At 33.8% G+C, this 21,050-nt stretch overlaps 2 protein-coding genes across 4 annotated transcripts in view; one reads left to right on the forward strand and one right to left on the reverse strand.

Annotated features, from left to right (window-relative positions):
* Nucleotides 1–15,682, reverse strand: part of LOC121980447 (tubulin-folding cofactor E-like) — a 49,309-nt gene extending 33,627 nt beyond the window's left edge. Inside the window, exons 1-3 of one of the 2 annotated variants that reach the window (XM_042532480.1) lie at nt 15,255–15,682; nt 14,305–14,475; nt 3,502–3,548 (exon numbers count right to left, since the gene is read on the reverse strand). In XM_042532480.1, coding sequence (XP_042388414.1) covers nt 3,502–3,548; nt 14,305–14,475; nt 15,255–15,615 — 579 coding nt within the window. In that variant the 5' untranslated portion in view covers nt 15,616–15,682. The remainder of the gene's footprint in view (nt 1–3,501; nt 3,549–14,304; nt 14,476–15,254) is intronic. The other variant, XM_042532481.1, reaches the window with a different exon arrangement.
* A 350-nt stretch (nt 15,683–16,032) lies between these two features.
* On the forward strand, nt 16,033–19,597 carry LOC121982766. 2 transcript variants are annotated; one of them, XM_042535843.1, is made up of 4 exons: nt 16,033–16,491; nt 18,329–19,004; nt 19,104–19,187; nt 19,267–19,597. In XM_042535843.1, exons 2-4 carry the CDS (start codon nt 18,645–18,647, stop codon nt 19,570–19,572), a joined length of 750 nt encoding a protein of 249 aa, XP_042391777.1. In that variant the 5' UTR covers nt 16,033–16,491; nt 18,329–18,644; the 3' UTR covers nt 19,573–19,597. The 2 variants fall into 2 exon arrangements, with proteins under 2 accessions (XP_042391777.1, XP_042391776.1); XM_042535842.1 differs by lacking the exon at nt 16,033–16,491 and having other exon boundaries at nt 17,761–19,004.
* Nucleotides 19,598–21,050: the final 1,453 nt, after the last annotated feature.

Below are 21,050 nucleotides of genomic sequence, written 5' to 3' on the forward strand. Positions count from 1 at the left end.
GATGTAGCTGCTACAACGTTGTAGCAGCTACTACACAATAGTTGCTACACATTGTAGCAGATTCTGTATAGTAGCTACTATAACGTGCAGCAGTGTTATTGTGTAGCTACTATGTTATAGCAGCTACTGCACCATTGTAGCAGCTATTGCATACTAACTGCTACAAGTTGTAGCAACTACTGCATAGTAGTTGCTACAACGTTGTATCATCACTACCACAATAATTTTTTGCATGTAATAATAGGATAGAGAGCATAAAATTTCATTTTAATTTAAAAAGAAAGAGAGAAAAGTTATTGCATGCAGATAATAAAGAGATTAAAAAAATCAGATTTTGGCGCGTCAGATAGCCCACGTCGAATTTCGCTCACGGTCGCCTACAAAGCGTCACTTATATATATATATATATATATATATATATATATATATATACACAGGCTTGTTACACAGGATTCAAAAGTATTTAAGCGAAAGAAATGGAAATATCTTATTCTGGATGAAGCTCACCTGATTAAGAACTGGAAATCTCAAAGGTGGTAGACTTTACTAAATTTTAACTCTAAAGGAAGAATGTTGTTGACTGGAACACCACTTATGGAACTTTGGTCCTTGATGCATTTCTTAATGCCTCATGTTTCTCAGTCTCAACAAGAATTCAAAGATTGGTTTTGCAATCCTATATCTGGAATGGAGGGCCAGGAAAAAGTAACAAAAAAGTCATTGATAGATTGCATAATGTACTTTGTCCGTTCATTTTAAGGTGCTTAAAAAGAGATGTTGAAAAACAACAGCCAAAGAAGCACAAACATGTATTTAGTGTAGGCTTTCCAGAAGACAGAAATTTGTACAAGAATTTTGTTGCTAGCTCAGAAACTCAAGCAAAATTGGTCAGTGCGAACTTTTTTGCAATGATCAGTGTTATAATGCAGCTACGCAAAGTTTGTAACCATCCAGGCCTTTTTGAAGGCCATCCAATAGTGAGTTCATTTGACATGCAATTGAGCTCTGATATTTGTACCATATTTTCTAGTGGCCCATTTTCTCAAGCAGATCTCTGTGGTTTCAATTTTGTGTTCACCAGAAATGAATTTTGCATGACTTCATGGTTAACCAATGAAGTAATCACTATTGCTTGCTCATCGAATATGATACAGGATGCTTGGCTTGAAGCTTTAGGCTGTTTTTCATTTATCCAGAGTAGTTATGACTCGAAGAAGAAAAATCATGGGAGTAATATAGTTGAAAAGATTGAGAAGGCCCTCTTTGAGGAAAGAGTTAAACAAGTTAAAGGAAGAGCAGATTCAATTGCATGGTGGAATTCCTTGCAGTGTGAGAAGCCAGTCTATGAAAGAGTTAAACAAGTTAAAGGAAGAGCAGCTTCAAATGCATGGTGGAATTCCTTGCAGTGTGAGAAGCCAGTCTATGGAACTAATTTGAGGAAGCTTGTAACTGTAAAACATCCAGTCTTTGGCATTCATGAGCAGAAGAACAGCACTTCAGGCTACTTAAATTTTTCATCAAAACTGGCAGACATAACTCTCTCACCACTTGAACGTTTTCAGAAAATGACCTAATGGAGTGTTTTATGTTGCAATTCCTGCTTCACGTTCCTCTTCTCCAGTTTGCTGGCACGGTAAAGTTAGATCCCCTGTTTTTCTGGATCCAGCATATAAGGAAGATTGCACTGAGATCATTTCACCTTTGTCATCACCTATTAGACCTGCCATTGTTCGGCAACAAGATTATTTTCCTGATAGGCACCTGATTCAATTTGACAGCGGTAAGCTACAGGAGTTTGCAGTTCTACTAAGACGTCTTAAAATTGAAGGACAGGGCTTTGATCTTTACTCAAATGACTAAGATGCTTGATATCTTGGAGGCTTTCATTTGTAAGGGTATACCACATGTGACTAGAAGGATCTACATCACCTGAATATAGATAGACATTGATGCCCTATGATGACGAGTTTTGTCAACCAGAGGCGACTAATACAAGAGGATTCGTTGAATCTTTTTTATTATTTTTAGTAAATTATTATTTTTTGGCAATTTTCAATTTTTTTGGTGTATAAGGTATTTTTTATTTTTAACAGATTAGGATTTTGGGTCTATAGAAACATCGTGTTAGTTGATGTTAGGAAGAAGTTTTTTTAATTAATAATATTTTTCGACGATGTCGTTTATTTCCTTATTTCTGGTATAAAAGATTATTTCCGGCATTCGTAATCAATCCAACGGAATCAAAACAGCCCGCGGGATAATCGTTATCCCGCACAATGTCATATAATTGTTTACATATATAATAATTTCTATAACAATTTCTATTTCAAGAATATATAAGGTATTTATTTATGATCATAGTTAACTAGTCTGCTTCTCTATGGGTTTCAAAACTCTTTGATTATGATAAATAAATTTCATTTAGTGCTCGTAAAACGTTTAGTAATTTGAATGTATCAACAAAATTATTAAATTTATTCTGTTAATGATTTTTACCAAAATATATTTGTTAGATATAACAATTATTTTTGTTTTCAATATATTTATATCAATATTCAATTATTAATTAACAAATATTAGTTATATTATCTAAAAAAGCGATCATATATATATTATTTAACTATTATAGTAGATATAGCAAGTAAGACTATGTACAATAGATCCAATATGGTCTTACCGTTCTCCGGGACCTAGCAGTGGCGTGAGCTTCGTACACAGAACTGTCATTTTAAAATAATAGGTATGTATAAATTATATTAATCAATCAATTATTAATTAAATAATTTTAGGTGTTAACTGTATAATTTTGTATTCAATAAATATTATATTAGTGTGTTTATTTAGTGTAGATAGTGTGATACAACAACAACAATGTCTTTTCTAACTAGGTGAGGTTGGCTATATGAATCCTTCTATGTCATTAGATAGTGTGATAGTTTTATTATTTATTTTAGTGAATGTGGAGAGACAATTTCGCATATTCATATGAACAAGGAAGAAAATTGTTCAATTTCTTTTGCTGAACATCTATAAGAGATCCCCGGTATTTTTTTCATATTCAAGGTCCATCCTTTATATTGTAACTAGCACTTCGTAAGATAAATAAGTAAACAAAATTATATATATTAATAATAACTAGTAATAAATTATTTTAGATTTACCAATATTCATTTTGTATCTTGTATGCGTGACAATGTAAAAAGAACACTAGTATAGTGCAATATCAAATTTTTGTTTTGCAACACAAATTATAAATATCTTGTTAGTAGAACCATTATGCCACCACAATGGTCACTTCACAAGCTCCTGTACTGTTGGTAAACACCAGCATCACATTGTGCCTGGTTTGGCACATCATAAATTCATGCTTCATTAACTTCAAACATTGATATTCACGCAAACTAACTAATTTGTGTATTAACAATGGACATATGTAAGCTTATCCAACGTCTATCTAAATTAAAAATAGATAATGTACTATCTACAAAAAAAAAAGACTACCTGCCATCTAGAAAGTAGATTTCCTGTCAAATCAAGTTCTTTCAGATCTGAAACCGACAGAAAAAGTTTGTTAAATAAAGAAACAAATTTCCTAGCAACAACATAGCACAAAGCTTGCTAAAGAGAGAACAAAATTAGAAACTGGCGTATTGAAACAATTGCAAGAATCTGATGATAATAAAGTAGAGAATTAAAGACATACAAAAACTTCATTATCACAAACAAAATTGTGTTTGAAGCTACCAAAATAGCTACAAGCTAATTTTGTCAAAAGGTTCACCCATCTTGTAAAATCTTTTCAATAATTTGCAACTAAGCCTAATAGCTCGTGGCTAATATACATCTATGCATTCAGTAATAAACTGATAACTGTGTGAAAATTGATCAGAAAGGATGTACTAGACATTGGCAAATAAATTAATAATGATATGAAAAATACAAAGCATATTTGTATTATGTCATGGAATTGTTAATCAAGAAAAATTATCATGGTTCAGTTATTGTCGATAGTCTCTTATACCTTGACATACTTATTGTTGCTAAAATTGAGTGGATAATCACTTTCCCAAAACCTTGAACTTTTATGAAAAGGATGAATTTATATTTATATAATGTACTCACACTTGTCCATGCGAGCTAATGGCATCCAACAAAGACAAGTCAAACGAATTGTTTATATAGATATATTTTTTCAATAGTGAAAACCTTCTCTATTCCTTATACAATTCCTACCAATGAAGAATAGTTATTCTACCTATTTTATTCCATTAACACAACTATTAAATCAATTTTCCTTTGTCTATTCTATTTTTATGAATAAATATTTTATTTCTTATTGATTTTATTCCATGATCCAATTGCACTATATGAGATAAATAAGATAAACTTACATTTATAGCACTTTTACTTAAGTCACTACATCCCCAAAGTCATTTTCAAAATATAGGTGGAAAGTGCTATTGAAAAACAATTTTTATATATTTCTGAAAATTAGTATAAAATTAGATAACCATAAAAACATAACTATTAAATAAGAATCACTAATATTGAATATTAAAATAGTCAATATATCTTATTATATGCTGTAACATAATATTTAATACTTTCAAAAATAAATGCTTTAATCAACATCTCATTAACATAATAACACAAATATTAAAAAAAAAATTATATATAATGAGTAAATATCATAAAAAAAATGACCGCACAGTACACGAAACTCCCAACAATGTGAGGTCCTACGGAAGAATCGGACAATACGTGGCATATAATGGGTAAAAATCATATTTACAAAATATATATTATTTAATAAATTATAATCTTCATTATTTAACAATATTAGAAAAATCATTAAAATATCTTCTTAAAAAACAGAAATCGTATCATTATGGTTATATTAACTATATATTAAAATAACAAAAATACAAATATTGATATTATTAATCAAATAATAATATAGTATATAAATATATTTTTAAAAAAAGGTATATACTCAAGCTTTTGGAATATGTGGCTAGTCAGCCAGTCTTAAATCACATAAAAAGTGATAAAGGAGATGTATCCTAAAATCACATACATATTAAAAATATGAATATACAAATTATTTCCTTTTCTAATGTTTCAAATTTTAAGATAAATAGTATCCCAACAACATCTGCATACACATTATGAAAAATATTAAAAAAATTGCAATAAAAATTATAAGTAAATGGTTAACTTGGGCCAACAATAGTATTTTCCTTAATAACTTATTACAAATATAAAAAACTGATATTATATTTTTAAGTCAAGAATGGCAATTTAATAGTAATAACCCATGAAATATTATTCTATTGCATATTAACAGAAAATAAAATGTTAAGATTTAAATTTATAATTTATTTTAAATTTTAATTCAGAATTTATTTTATACTAATCATTTATTATATTATTATTGTTCTACTTAAGCAAAAAAAAAGGTCTTTTCAAGTATATTTTGCTTAAATACCATATGTCATATGATGGAAGCAGGATTTAGATTATTAAACACTAAATCACTTATGATACATTTTAGCACAAATGGTTTTCCTAACTACATTTTTGAAATTGGCTTTTCAAAGTCTTTGACATCCAAACAGCTAGTAACGAGCATGACCCAAATTGTCAATTTCACCTCAACTATTTAAACAAGGACAATTTCACGAAGTTCAGGCCTTTGTTTGACTATCAAAATTCATGAATCATACCGGTTATTGGAATGATATTATTTCGGTATTATATTCCAAAATACGGTGCCGGTGGAGAATTGGAGGTGGAAGGATTGAATGAAAGAATGCAACTGAAAAACAAAAAGAAGAAAATCATACAACACTTTTGACACTATCTTGATTCTTGAATGGACACAAAATATAAAAATATAATAATATTATTATCTCAATTCATCTTGATTGTTTGCATGTTATTGACTGTTTGCATGACCCAACAACACAAAAGGAATTTGTAGCATGTTATTAATTGCTTGCATGACACAACACAGAAGGAATTGATTGTGCTATCTAATATAGAGTTTCTGTAATTTATTCGAACAATATGTTTTGATAGTATTGTCAGACACATGACAATGTATGAGATTTCAAAACAAGGCAACAAAGCATTTGAATTTCTTGGAATGCCCTTTAATATTGAAAATCTGCTACTTCTCAAGTATTAATTGACAATATTGTTGCAACTTAGATAAAATCATCAACAGAATACTAATACATAAAAAAAATATATACTTGAGATTTAAATGGATGTGGAGAATCATCAGAAACAAAATGATGTAAATGGAGATTATCCATTTAGTGAAAGAAATACAGAGAGTAGATGAATTTTGAATTTTATTATTTGTTATGATTTTATGATTTCGACTACTAGTAAGAGAGAGGAACATTTAATTACTTTTAAGAGTGGTACTAATCATAGTGGTATAATTTTTTCTTATTAGGAAGGTTAATAAAAGAAGGGGAGCTTGGTGAAACGGTAAAGTTGTTGTCATGTGATCAAAAGGTCACGGGTTCGAATACTGGAAACAGCCTCTTGCAAAAAATAGGATAAGGCTGCGTACAATGGATCCTTCCCCGAGACCTCGCATGGCGGGAGCTTCGTGCACCGGGCTGCCCTTTTAGGAAGGTTAATAAAAAATTGTGCTCGGATTAAGAAGGGTTGCATTAGGCTGTCAGTCAACCTAAAACATATGCAAATGTTACATATGAATCCATCAAACTATTATGCAAATATAGGCTATTCCCAAAAAGGAATTGTTGCAGATCTGACTACAATATCTCAACAATGACTGCTACATCCATGTGAAAATTTGAGTTTAGTGTTAAATATACAAAAATACTCACACCTTAGGTTGAACAAGAACAAACATTATAGAAATACCAATTGTCTTAAAATGGAAACATGGAACATAGGAACAAGGTTCAAAATCTCGAATCATGCTAAAGATTCAATCTTTGATGGAATAATACTATCTCAGTATGTATCAATATTTTGATGTATGATGCCAATAATAGATTGAAATTGATGGAATGCAATAAAAAATAGCAAGGAGACATTATCTATGTCGAGCATAGTTTTAAATCTTTTATCATAATTGGTAAAACAGTTGAAACATTATTCTCGTAAATTATTGAAAATTCGATACCACTCAACACAACAATATTTCCTTCTTTTGTTTCATCTCCTTTCTCCTCCAACCTCCAATACGGCATTTGCACCATGCATCATAGCATCGGCACAATACTAAATAGTATCTTTCCAAATGACCAAAATTATTACACGGTTAGAGATTTTAAACTTTAATACCGAATGGTATAGAGTTTTGTTGATTTACTAGAATAATAGATTTCAATTGTTTCACCAAGCCCAGTATGAGATTTCAAATCATGCGTAGGTACGCTAACTAGCAAAGCAATAGATGTAGTAAATAATGACTATGAGAAAAATTAATATTTTATGTTTACAAGAAACTAAATGAGTAGGGAAGAAGTCAAAAAATGATAAAGAACTCATATTTTAAGTTATGGAACAACAACAAAGTAAAATAAAAAATAGAATAGGTATTGTTATTAATAGTTCATTAAGAGAAATAGTAGTAGTTAAGAAGGTAGATAGGATTATACTTCTTAAGAGAGTGGTAGCAAAAGAACTATTAATATAATTAATATATATGCACTTCAAATAGGATTAGATTAAGATATCAATAGGTTTTGGTTATACAAAAAGAATTCCGACAAAGGAAATGATTTTATCAAAGGAAATGTAAATGGCCAGGAGTAATAAATAAGAAATATGATAGAGTGCATCAGGGTCGTCATTTAGGAACAATAAATGAAGAAAAAGCTATATTGATTTTGCGATATCATATGAATTTATAATAGCTAATACATTTCTCAAAAAGAGACAAGAACACCTAGTCGCATTTAAAAGTGGGAGCAATAAGTCATAAATGGACTTTCTTACGATGAAAAAGACAAATATAAAATTTTGTAAAAGTCATCCCTAGAAATACTTAACCACATAACATAGATTAGGATAGCAGTGTTAGATAGATATAGTATCAGTAAAACAAAAACATACATGGCTCCTGGGATAAAATGGTGAAAGTTAAAAGATATAAAGCAAAGTATCTTTAAGGAGAGGATAAGAGCATAACTATTAGACTAGGTTAATTGTGATAGATATGTGTCTCAAGCATAGTATTAGAGGGTATTAGAAAAAATAATGGAAATTAAATAGTGTGAAGCAAAATATAATTAAGTAGAGGGTATTAGAAAAAATACATAGTGACTCAAATATGACATGGGATAAGAGGGCATAAAATTTGAAGATAGTAGACAAGAGCGTACTCGAGTTAAGAGGACAGAAACTAGCAAATAAAGAATCTTAAGAGTAGAATAAGGAAGTACAAGAGGAGAAAATGATGAAAAAATGAACCTATAAGTTATTGTACAATTGTAAGAACCAAGAAAACCTTAAAAATCATGTAGTAGTCAAAAAAACAAAGGCTAGAAAAGCAATGAATGAAGCCAAAAATGGAGTTTTTTGAATGCTTGTATCCTTGTATCGACAGTTTAAAATAAAAAGGAGGAAAGGGATATATATAGAATAATTAAAGTGAAAAAGAGGAAAACAAGAAATGTTACTCAAATAGGATGCATTAAAGATAAATCCAATAGGATAAAGTGTACACCACAACAACACTAGGTGGGTTCAACTAACTTTACTAAAGTGTATCGTAATTAAAAAATAAAAAATGTCTCAAGACATGTACTGAAATTGATTTCTCCACATGATTTGTCCATTAGCATGTTAATTCACCACTAGAGTTGAACTTAAAATGGCACCGTTAAAATCAAGGTAGTGTAAACACACATAAAGATACATGTTCTCAAACTCTAATATGATGGATCGTCATGTGATGCATTAGAGCTTTGATAAAAAAAATGTAGGATAGATATACCTAGATCATGATCAACCTATGCTAAATTGTTTCATATAAGATGGCAATCATAAGCTTTATTTCCAATCACACTAACATCAGCATTGATATTGATTTTTAATAGCTCTAGCATTATAATCATCATGTTGGCATTGATATTAACTCTTAATAGCACTAGCTAGGGCTGTAAATGAACTAAACGTTCGTGAACAAGTTTGATGTTTGGCTTGGTAAGAATTTGTTTATGTTCGTTCAATATACACAAAATCAATTAAATAAACAAGCTTCAACAGCTCATTAAACAAAACAAACAAGCTTGAACACATGTGTTCGGCTCGTCAATGTTCATGAACAACATTCATGAACAATGTTCGTGAACAATCATATTCATTAATAAAACTCTTATCAATATACTAATTGCTAAATAAACAAAATAAAATAAAATAAACAAATAAGTTTGAATTATCAAGCTTAATAACAAATCAAACAAGTGAAAGTTTCAAATAATCAAACGAGTTTGAATTGAGAGTTCGAACCAAACTCGAACCAAGCTCAAGCCTAGCTTGAATTGAGAGCTTGATAACATCTAAATGAACCAAACTCAAGCTCATAAAAATTAAACCAAGTCAAGCTTGATCAATCATTTCCAAGGCTTGGTTCATTTTAAGCTTGGCTCGGCTCGGATACCTTAACAAACAAGCTTGAACACCCCAAAACTCGGCTCGGCTCGGCTCGTTTACAGCCCTAGCTCTAGCACCATGATCATCATGTTGGCATTGATGTTAACTCTTAATAGCTCTAGCAATATAATCATCATCTTGAGTTGCATGTTTGTAACCTTGCTCATATATCCCAAGCTAACTCCCAAAGTCAAGCAAATATAAGTTTCACAACAATCTAATGCATCACCACAGTCATCACCTCTATCAATAGTTGCATTACTGTCAACAACTTTGCCTTTCCATTTGAGTTGTTTTTTTCTTTTGCTTGTGGCTTTTGCTTCTGTTTAGGTTAAGATGTTTGAGAGCGCCTATACCAAGATCCAAACAATAAAATTCCTAGTCAAAAGCATCATCTTCCTCGCTAGCATCTATTCTAACCTGCATTTGTCCAATCTATTGGGTAAAAAATTGAGATAGTCACAATGAATCTCCTACTGCATCATCAGTTAATGGATTATCAACCAAAAGATTCTCTAAATTCATCATAGGATCATGCTCAATTGGGACAAATCAAATATCAATGGATCTACATTATTGTAGTCGTATTCTTCATTCTCTTAAACTACATTGTTCATTAGGTGAAATGTGTAAGGTCCATCATTAGTTTATTACATTCTATAGCTGCATCAACAGATTTATAAAATTTCATCCTTCTATTGCATTATAATAAAAAGCCAATAATGTCCATCCACATAGTTCCTCTCCAAGTATAACACATTAGTGTAACCTTACATAGATCATAATGTTTCTTACACGATAGGACACATGTCTTAATCTCCTCGATAGTCTAGGTATAGGCCACAAGTTTATACACACACAAAACTTTTAGATGTTAGACACTATGCTATGTCATTTCAAGGACAAGTTGAACCTCCTTCATAGTCCACACTTCACAAAAGGTAATTAAGAATTATTCTTTTCCTATACAATTTCCCCTTCACTTTCCTTCTCAATCGAGAATGTTGGCATCCAAGTCTGCATACAGAGAAAATCAGCAAGCAGTGGTGGGGTGATTTTTTGAAAATTTGATTGATTTGAACAAATCACAACAGGTTTCATCAGATTTGGCATCAACAAGCCATTTCTATTAATCATCCTCATAGACCCAATTTCCAGAAGAAAGATAAAATAACCAAGGCTGATCCCTCTCCACCTGAGCTGATTTGGATTTGCAGAGTTTGGAATTATGGTATTCATTGAGTGAACTAACCATATGATATCTTTTTATAACTCCCCAACTATTTTGCAATCTTGTTGCTAATCCAACTATTGCTGCTACTAGAAATGCACAATTACGCCAACTTCCTTCCAACAACAACAACAACAACAACCAAGCCTTTTCCCACTAGGTGGGGTCGGCTGTATGAATCCTTTTACGCCATTGAGCTCTATCTCCTATTATATCATCATCTATATTTAAATAAATTTTATCTTGTTTTATTGTTGCTAACCAAGTCTTTTTTGGTCTTCCTCTTCCTCGTTTGATATGCATGTTTATCATAGTTTCACATCGCCTAACTGGAGCATTTATTGGTCGTCTAAGTACATGTCCGTACCATCTTAAATGTGTCTCTCGGAGTTTTTCCTCAATATATGCAACTCCGACTTTCTTTCTAATGCTCTCATTTCTTATTTTGTCCATCTTCGTATGCCCACACATCCACCTTAACATCCTCATCTCTGCAACTCTCATCTTCTGCTCGTGTGCTCGAGTCATAGCCCAATATTCAGCTCCATATAACATAGCAGGTATAACTGCGGTTTTATAGAACTTACCTTTAAGTTTAAGAGGTACTTTACGGTCACATAAAACACTCGACGCTCCCCTCCATTTCACCCATCCTGCTTGTATTCTATGTAAGACATCTCTCTCAATCCCTCCATCATTTTGTAAAAATGATCCTAAATATTTAAATCGCTCGGTTCCAGGCAACTCGTCCTCTCCTATCTTAATAATTGTTTCATTACTTCTAATATTACTAAACTTAAATTCCATATATTCTGTCTTTAATCAACTAACCTTAAAACATTTCCATTCTAGTGTTTCCCTCCAAGATTCTAGCTTAGCATTTACTCCTTCACGTGTCTCATCTACCAAAATAATATCATCTGCAAACAACATGCACCACGGTACTGTGTCTTGAATATGCGCAGTGAGTTCGTTCATAATTAGTGTAAAAAGATAGGGACTTAGAGCTGATCCTTGATGTAACCCTATCTTTATTGGAAATGCTTCAGTTACTCCGCCTGAAGTCTTTACTCTGGTCGTTACATCCTCATACATATCCTTAATTAGTTCAATATATGTTACGCTAACACCTCTCTTTTTTAAAATTCGCCATATAATTTCTCTTGGGACTCTATCATACGCTTTTTCTAAGTCAATGAATACCATGTGTAGATCTTGTTTTTGCTCCGATATTTTTCAATTAATTGTCTAAGAAGATGTATAACTTCTATTGTCGACCTTCCAAGCATGAACCCAAATTGATTTTCTGTCATGGTCTCCTTCCTTAATCTTTTTTCTATTACTTTTTCCCAAAGTTTCATAGTATGACTCATTAGTTTAATACCCTATAGTCTGTACAATTTTGTACGTCTCCTTTTTCTTATATAAAGGAACTAGAGTACTTATCCTCTATTGATCAATTATTTTTTCATTTTCAATATCATGTTAAATAATTTTGTAAGTCATTCAATACCTTGTTTCCCTAAGCACTTCCATACCTCTATCGGAATATCATCCGGTCCAACGACTTTTCCATTGTGCATCTCATTTAAAGTTTGAATTCTACGATAAAAATTAAAATTTCGATGCTCATTTGACTAATTAAATTACCCAAGTTAAGTTGGTCTCCTAAACCTTCATTAAAAAGTTGATGAAAATACATCTTCCACCGCTCTTTATTTCTCCATCGTTTACTAATACTCTATTATATTCATCTTTAATACATTTTATTTGGCTAAGATCTCTTGTTTTTCTTTCTCTCACTTTAGCTAGTCTATAAATGTCTCTTTCTCCTTCTTTTGTATCCAATTTTTGATATAATCGTTTAAAAGTTTCATTTTTTGCTTCACTCACTACTTTCTTAGCTTCTTTCTGGGTTATTGTATATTTTTTTTAAGTTTTCCTCATTCTTACATATATATAATTCCTTATAAGCTATTCGTTTTTCCTTCACTTTCTCTTGTACTTTCTCATTCCACCACCAAGATTCTTTACTTAGCGGTGCATGCCCCTTTGACTCACCGAGGACACTCTTAGCTACTATCTTCAACTTTGATACCATCTTATCTCATGTTGTATTAGAGTCATCGTATATTTCACCTAATGCTTGTACTTCTACCTTCTCCTTAAATATATGTTGCTTCCCATCCTTTAACTTCCACCACTTAATTCTAGGAATTGTATATATTTTCTTTCTATTGATACTATGTTTAAGACGTATATCCAACCCTACTACCGTATGTTGGGTAGTTAAGCTTTCTCCAGGGATGACTTTGCAATCTTTACAAATTTTTCTATCCTTCTTCCTAACCATAAGAAAGTCAATTTGCAATTTATTATTCCCACTTTTGAATGTGACTAAGTGTTCTTCTCTTTTTTTAAAAAACGTATTAGCTAATATAAGGTCATATGCTATCGCAAAATCTAATATAGTTTTTCCTTCCTCATTCCTCATTCCAAACCCATAACTCCCATGTACTCTCTTATATTCCTCATTTTTCACTCCGACATGTCCATTTAGATCACCTCCTATTAAAATCCTTTCATTTGGTGAAATATTTTGTAATATTTCATCTAAGTCCTCCCAAAACCTTGATTTGGTAGCTTCATCTAATCCTACTTGTGGTGCATATACGCTAATTATGTTCATAGTTTCTTTCGCCACTATTATCTTAAGGGCTATAATTCTATCCTCTTTTCTAACTACTCCTACAACTTCATCTTTTAACAAACTATCTACAATAATACCCACTCCATTTCTTTCTTTACTCTTTCCAGTATATCATAACTTAAAACCCGTGTTTTCTATCATCTTTGTCTTCTCACCTGTCCATTTTGTCTCTTGTATACACAAAATATTAATTTTTCTCCTAATCATCATATCTACTACCTCCATTGATTTACCAGTGAGAGTTCCTAAGTTCCAAGTTCCAAATCTTAGATTATTAGTTTTGCTATCATATTTGTTCTTATCTAACCTATGGTGTGAGAACTCTTGCCTATTTAACACTACACCCAAGTTCTCATGGAGATGTAGCGGTCCTTGCTGAGACGTTACAGTCGGACCTTGTAACGCGAACTTTTGCATATTTATCACTACACCCGAGTTTTGGAGATGTAGCGGTCCTTGCCGAGACGTTACAGTCGGACCCTGCAATGCGTTCCTTCCGGAAAACAACCTAGCATTAGCACAATAGTTTAATGGATTCATTCCTTCCAGTAAGAGAATTATAGTTACTTATGGAACAGAAATCTAGCATTTAAGTATAGAGGTTATGCACCTAACTAAGGTCCATAGTCAGGAAATATGATTCCAAAGGTTCACTAGTCATTTAAGCAGTAACTATCAAATTTTAGCACCAAATAACAAGGATTAACTAACTCACTTGGAACTACAGCATTGATCTCATTGGAAGGTTCAGTTGAGCTAACTCCTAAATAAGATAAAGATGCATTGAGCAGCTCGTTTATGTGTTGTAACTTCTCCTGAATTTTGTGTTTCCCCACAAGTTGTATAGAAACATGTTTTTGGCTGGTTGAATAAACATACATCTCCTCTGCAGGATTGTAACAAACACAAAACACATTGTAAGATGTATACGATCCACCAAGTTTGTGCCAAAAATGCAGAGTTAATACAAGATGTAAATATAAGAAATAATTGAGTTTACTAGTAAACATAAGAAATAGTTGTATTGAATACAACAACAACAACAACTAAGCCTTATCTCACTAAGTGGATTGAATATAAAAGATTAATGTTTTGCTTATCTATTCCTTGGCACAACTGTTAGAAAATGCATCTCAAACACCCACTTACCAGAAGTAAGCAAAATATGATACCGAAATGTAGAATCAAACTAGCTATTCATGAACCAAAGAGTACTCACACAGGTTACCATCCATAGATTCGGTAAATAGATTATTTAGGAATATTAGTAAGAGAAATTATTGTAGTAAGACATTTAAATAGTTAGAAAAAAATAAAAAAGAAGTTAATGAAAAAGCAGTTTTTTTGGATGACCGAAAATTCCATAGCGTGAGCATGTGGACAAAAGTTTGGATTATCCGGATACATTTGAGTTGTGATGCAAGAAAATGGAATTATGATACTAAAGATCGTTTCAAGTATTGGAAGGATTAAGAAACGAGATATAAAGCTGTTTATAATTGTCAACATGCTGCGAACAAAACCAACCTATAGCCATAGTTGCAGAAACCCTGGTGGCATTTCGACAAGCATGTTGCTCAGTGCGTTGCTTGAAGGTGCGACCCTCGGTATTTGGTTGAACAATGAAAAGAGCAAAAACAATAAAACTTGCGAAGTGGTTCTTACCTTCTTCTTCCTTGGTCGATTCGCTTCCATAGCGGAGATGAAGAGCCTCCAAGAACGAAATCCCAGAGCTGAGGTTCTTGGCACGGACGAAAGAACCCGACCTCTCTCCCCTCGCCAAGAAATATCGGACATCTCCCACAGAGCCGTCGTGCTTCCCTTCGCCGTCGTCCCAGTCGACACCTACCCAATCTCCAGCGTATCCTTCCACCTCCCCCACGTACCTTACAGTCCCGACCCGCCGAGGATTTCCGACAGCATTGATCCTCTGGCCAATCCAAAACCCCAAGCCCGTAGTCATTGCAGACGATGCCTCCTGGCCGTTGGGCTCCAGAATCGAATGGTCCTGTAAGGGTTCGTCCATGACAGGCAAGAGGAGAATGAAAGTTCACTGGTTCGAAAAGAAACGCTGAATCTAGATTTTTAAATAAATTTATGCAACCAGAGGAAAGATTAAAAAAAAAACCAATGATGATTAATCTCCACAGGTGTGCAGTGGCAATAGAAAAAAGAGAAAATTATGATTTTGATATTGTAACTTACCTTTTTTTCCAATTTTCACCCAGTTAAGAATTAATTTATACTTTTAGTTCCGTAACTTAGTAATATTTTTTAATTTTAATCTTTTTTTCTAAAATTAAAATTTTTAACCGATAATCGCTTAGTTGGCGGTCATCAATTGCTTACGTGGAAAAAAATACTAAGAAAAATAAGACGTTGCTTCTCTCTAACCAGTCAGCATTTCACAAAAAAGAATAACGTCGAACTTAAACCTACACTAATACACGCCGAACTTAAACCTACGCTAATACACTGATCTCCCTTCTCCCTTCTCCTCCTCTAAATTGCCCTTCCACCCCTTGACGCCGCCTCGCCACCGACCCCCGCATGCTCGAGGGTTGATCGTGCTCTCCTTCCCTGTCGATCTCCATTCTCCCATCTCCCTTCTCCTCCTCTAAATCGCCCTTCCACCCCTCGACGCCACCTCCCCACCGACCCCCGCAAGCTCCAGGGTCGATCGTGCTCTCCTTCCCTGCTTCTGCCTTCTTCCTTCTCCTCCTAACGAAACGCCCTTTTCTTCCACTGGCCCCACCGCCGATGTCCCAACCTTCCGCCCCCTCCCCACCAACACTCGCAGGCTCCACTCCAGCGCCAGCTTCGGTTGCTGCGGGGTCGACTTCCATGTGACCTAGCAGTGGTGTTCGCAGCAGGATCGACGTCTTCTCCCTTTCCCTCGACGGTATCTCCTCTCCTTTTCTGCTTGTGATAATTTTCCTTGCTTTTTTTATGGATGATTTTCCATCCACCAATTAAAATGAAGGTAAAATTTTAGTAATTAGGCTTCAAACATCACCCACTTCTGCAAACCTAGTACTTGTGTTAAATAGAATTGTTAACTTGCTTGATTGGTTGGAATCGGGGCTTTTGGCAAAAAAATAAATCTATGAGCAGAACAATTATTTTACTATGTCTAATCTGATGGAAGCTTGAGCTTAGTGTAATTTTTTTAACTCTTCCGTGTATTTTTATTTATTTAGAATGGTGTAGTATACTAACTTTCTTTCCATATGCACTTAATGAAGATCGAATGCACGGGGACTTGAGTGAAGAAAGTGACTATGCAGTGGAAGAGAACATTAGTTTAGAGAATGAAAATGGAAGTGTTGAAAGCACATAATGATGATAATGATTAGTACAATGCTAATGTGAATTTTAACAGTGAGTGGTGCAGGGAAAATAATTGCTCGGAATGTGCCCTAAAAATATATATGGCTAAGGATTTAGCTGAGGAGAATTTAATTGACAATGAGGATGAATATAGGAAAAGTGTAGATGGATCGAATATAGAAAATGATGCAAATGAGCTATTTCCTTTTTTTAATTGTGAACAACAATATAATCCAAATTTTGAGTTGGGAATGATGTTTAGCAACAAGAAGGAATTGAGAGATGCAATACACTCACATGCTATAAAAAATAGAAGAAGTGTTAACATTACCAAAAATGACAAGATCAGAGTATATACTAAGTGTGCAGCTGAGGAGTGTAAGTGGAAGCTTCATGCATTGAAGCTTAGTGGAGAATACACTTTTCAAATCACACATGTGCGATGAATTTATATGTGAAAAATCTGAAATCAACTTAGTTATCTAAAAAGTATATGAGCAAGATCAGATCAGATCCGAAAAGAAATGTGAAAGACTTTAGAACTGATGTTATGGAAGGCGTTAGATGCATCGTTTCAAAGTCTCAAATTTATAGGGCAAAAGCAAAAGCAACTCAATTAGTTGAAGGACAAGCTTATGAGCAGTATGCACTGATTTGGGATTTCGCAAATGAGGTGAAGAGATCGAACCCTGGGAGCACTGTTGTGATTGGCACTAATGATGCGACCGACGAAAATAGTTTTGACAGGCTTTATATGTGTTTGTATGGATTGAAAGTTGGATTTTTGTTAGGATGTATGCATTTTATTGGGGTCGATGGGTGTCATTTGAAGGACCACATGGTGGGGTGTTACTATCAGCTGTAGGAATTGATCCAAATAATAGTAACTTCCCAATTGCTATTGTCATTGTGAATAATGAGTCATGTGAGACATGGGGCTGGTTTTTGAGTTTGTTGAAATTAGATTTGAATATTGAAAAGGATGATGAATGGGCATTCATGTCTAACAAGCAAAAAGGGTTGATCCAAGCATTCAATGAAGTATTCCCAAGGGCTAACCATAGGTTTTGTCTTAGGCACTTGCATGGGAATTTTAAAATGGCTGGGTTTAGAGGTGAAGCATTTAAAAATGCATTATAGAAATGTGGCACAGCTACAACAGTGAATGAATTCAGGGAAAAAATGGCAGAAATGAGGGATATTGATCCAAGCGCTGCTGATTGGTTCAATGACAAGCCCCCAATGCATTGGAGTAGATCACACTTCACAACCAACTCTATATGTGACTTTTTATTGAATAATTGTTGTGAATCTTTTAACAACAGTATTTTTGATGCAAGGGAGAAGTTCATATTGTCAATGCTTGAATGGCTTGTTGAATACTTCATGACGAGAATGCAAGTTAACAGGGACAGGGCCGAAGAAAAGTGGGAAGGATTGTTTTGTCCTCGAATAAGAAAACTAATCGAGAAGAATTTGACAAAGACTGGGGATTGCATACCAATTAAAGCAGATAACTTTCATTACCAAGTTTCATGCTATGATGGCAGTAAGTACAGTGTAGACCTAAAAGAATGGGCATGTGGTTGTAGGAAATGGGATTTGAGTGGAATTCCATGCAACCATGCTTTATCTGCTATTTTAGCTCAACGATTGGATTATTTCGATTACGTGCATAAATGCTATAATTTAGCCACATACAAACAAGTCTATTCTCCTATAGTGATGCCACTAAATGGTAGGAGTGAATGGCAACCAACAGGAGTTATTCCAGTACTTCCACCAAACTTTGGGAGACCCGTGGGAAGGCCCAAACGAGCAAGAAGAATGGAAAGAGACAAAGCTGAAACGATAAAGACAAAACGAAAAAACAAAATAAAGACAGTAAAAAATGATCACGAAATGAGGAGGCAACAACGAACAGTGACATGTAGCATTTGTGGTGTTAAGGGTCACAATAAAAAAGGTTGTACTCAAACTGAACCAGTAAGGCCAGTGGAATCCGAACAAATCGAACAGTCACAAGAACATCCTTTAAGTCAGTTGACTGAAGAGCTCATAGGTCAACCACCATCAAAGTTACAGGTATGTTTTTCTATAGTAATTTTTCTATGATGATTTTTCTATAGTAATTTATCAATTATTATTTTTCTATAGTAATTTTTCTTACAAATGTTGTTTCAGGTGAGGAGGAATACCAGGTTTGATGTCCATACCATTGGAGAAAATGATTTAAAGAAGACAAATATCTATCATGACAATAGTAGTGTAAGCTAATGTTTTATTTTGTGTTTAGTAGTGTATTTTTCTATAGAAATATTTTATCTAAAAAAATCACTTGTCACAGGCGAAAGACAGCAATATGTCTCAACCAATGGCTCAACAAACTACACCAATGCCCCCATGGAGGTCTATGGCTCCCTTATCCATGTATGAGCAATTTAAACAATGTCAAATTCCCTCAAATATGGCCAATGTAAGGGCACCTACACCATTTTTTGGAAGAACCTACATACAAAGTGTTGAACCATGCAAGTCAATTGTACAAGGAGGGCAGAAATTCATGATAATGTCCAGCATAAATACTTTGGTATCTGAAAATGAATGTGAATTGGAAGCTAAAATGAAGAAAAGAAAGGATCCTCATAAGTGAAGGCGAATGAAGTGTGAACTTTTTGGTTGCTTTTTGGCAAAATTTTGTTTAGTACATGAATTATGAAACATTGTTTCAGCTATAGTTATTTTGTTTAGTACATGAATTATGAAACATTGTTTCAATTATAGTTATTTTGTTTAGTACATGAATTATGGTTTCTCTCTTATACTCTTCAATGATGTAACTTGTGTGTTTCTGTTTGTTTCATCCCTTCTGTATCTATGTGATTTTTGTGTATATATTTGTTTTCATCCCTTTTTATCTGCTATTTGTTCATTATAGTGATGCTGTTGTGGGCAGGCACATGGCTGGCATGTTGATTAATTAAGACAAAATAATTGAAGAACAATTTAGTTGAGAATGTTTGATGTGCTTGTTTTATGAGGTAACTTTACATAGTATTTTACCTGTGTATCAGGTTGGTAAAGCTTTTCTCAAATAAATGAATGATACTGTTGTACTTGCTGGAAATTCTCTGTTGGGCATGGTGTTTTATCGTTTCAAAAGCTAGTATGTTTGTTTGTTGTATTTTCAATATATCAAATGAAATTGGTTCCCACATAGACTCTTCTGTAAACAGAGGCAGAAACGGAAAACTCACTAGGCGGAAAACTGACCAGCGGAAAGCTCTATCAGTTTGATTCTAATTAGAAATAATCAATTTAAATAAAAGATATTTGTAAATTCTTCATTACAAAACAGTTGTTGCTAACTGTAACTTCTTTTAAAAAAAAAAAATCAGCAGCTCCAAGAAACTAAAGGAAACTCAGAGACAAGCAACCCCATCTAGAGAACCCTTAACGCTTACTCAAACTTACTATTTATTAGTTTACTCCGCTCCACAAGATGGCTCCTTGAAATCTTCCTTAACCTCTTGTTGAATCCAGGGACAAAAAATTTGCTAAACCAGTACAGCCATTTCAGCAAGGCCATAATCAACTTTCAAAGTTATCCAAAGGCCATATCAAATCTTGGACACAAAATTAATAGGATTTATTTTCCTTCTCCAAGATTAATACTATCAGCATAATGTGTAAGCCCAAAGTGTTTCACACGCTTGGCGGCTCCTTTCTCTGGTATATCTGATGTGAGCTGTTGTTTGATGTTTTGTTGTGCATCCATGTGTTTCTCCTTGTTCTTGAACTTGAATTTTTTTATTGGCTGAGAACATAACACCAAGCGTGACTGGCATAACTGCGAGTTCGAACAGAACAGAACTTGAACTTGGTATGCATAATTTTTGACATTCAACGCTACAACAGTTCTAAGAGCTATCGATTCATCGACGGTGGAGGAACTGGATAGGCAACTGGCATGATGTAAGATGGAGCGAGCGAGCATAACTGCGAGTGTTGGGGGGGGGGGGGGGGGGCGGAAGGTTGGGACATCTGCGGGGCCAGTGGAAGAAAAGGGCGCTTCATTTAGGAGGAGAAGGAAGAAGGCAGAAGCAGGGGAAGGAGATCATGATGAGCCTG

The sequence above is a fragment of the Zingiber officinale genome, chromosome 5A (assembly GCF_018446385.1).
Source record: "Zingiber officinale cultivar Zhangliang chromosome 5A, Zo_v1.1, whole genome shotgun sequence".
Classification (NCBI taxonomy): domain Eukaryota; kingdom Viridiplantae; phylum Streptophyta; class Magnoliopsida; order Zingiberales; family Zingiberaceae; genus Zingiber; species Zingiber officinale.

What these genes read in the sequence shown, in the direction of transcription:
- LOC121982766 (XM_042535842.1), top strand. Translation starts at nt 18,102, where the DNA reads ATGGCAGAAATGAGGGATATTGATCCAAGCGCTGCTGATTGGTTCAAT. An exon ending in AACCACCATCAAAGTTACAG is followed by an intron (nt 19,005 to 19,103) that starts GTATGTTTTTCT and finishes ATGTTGTTTCAG; the next exon opens with GTGAGGAGGAATACCAGGTT. An exon ending in TCTATCATGACAATAGTAGT is followed by an intron (nt 19,188 to 19,266) that starts GTAAGCTAATGT and finishes CACTTGTCACAG; the next exon opens with GCGAAAGACAGCAATATGTC.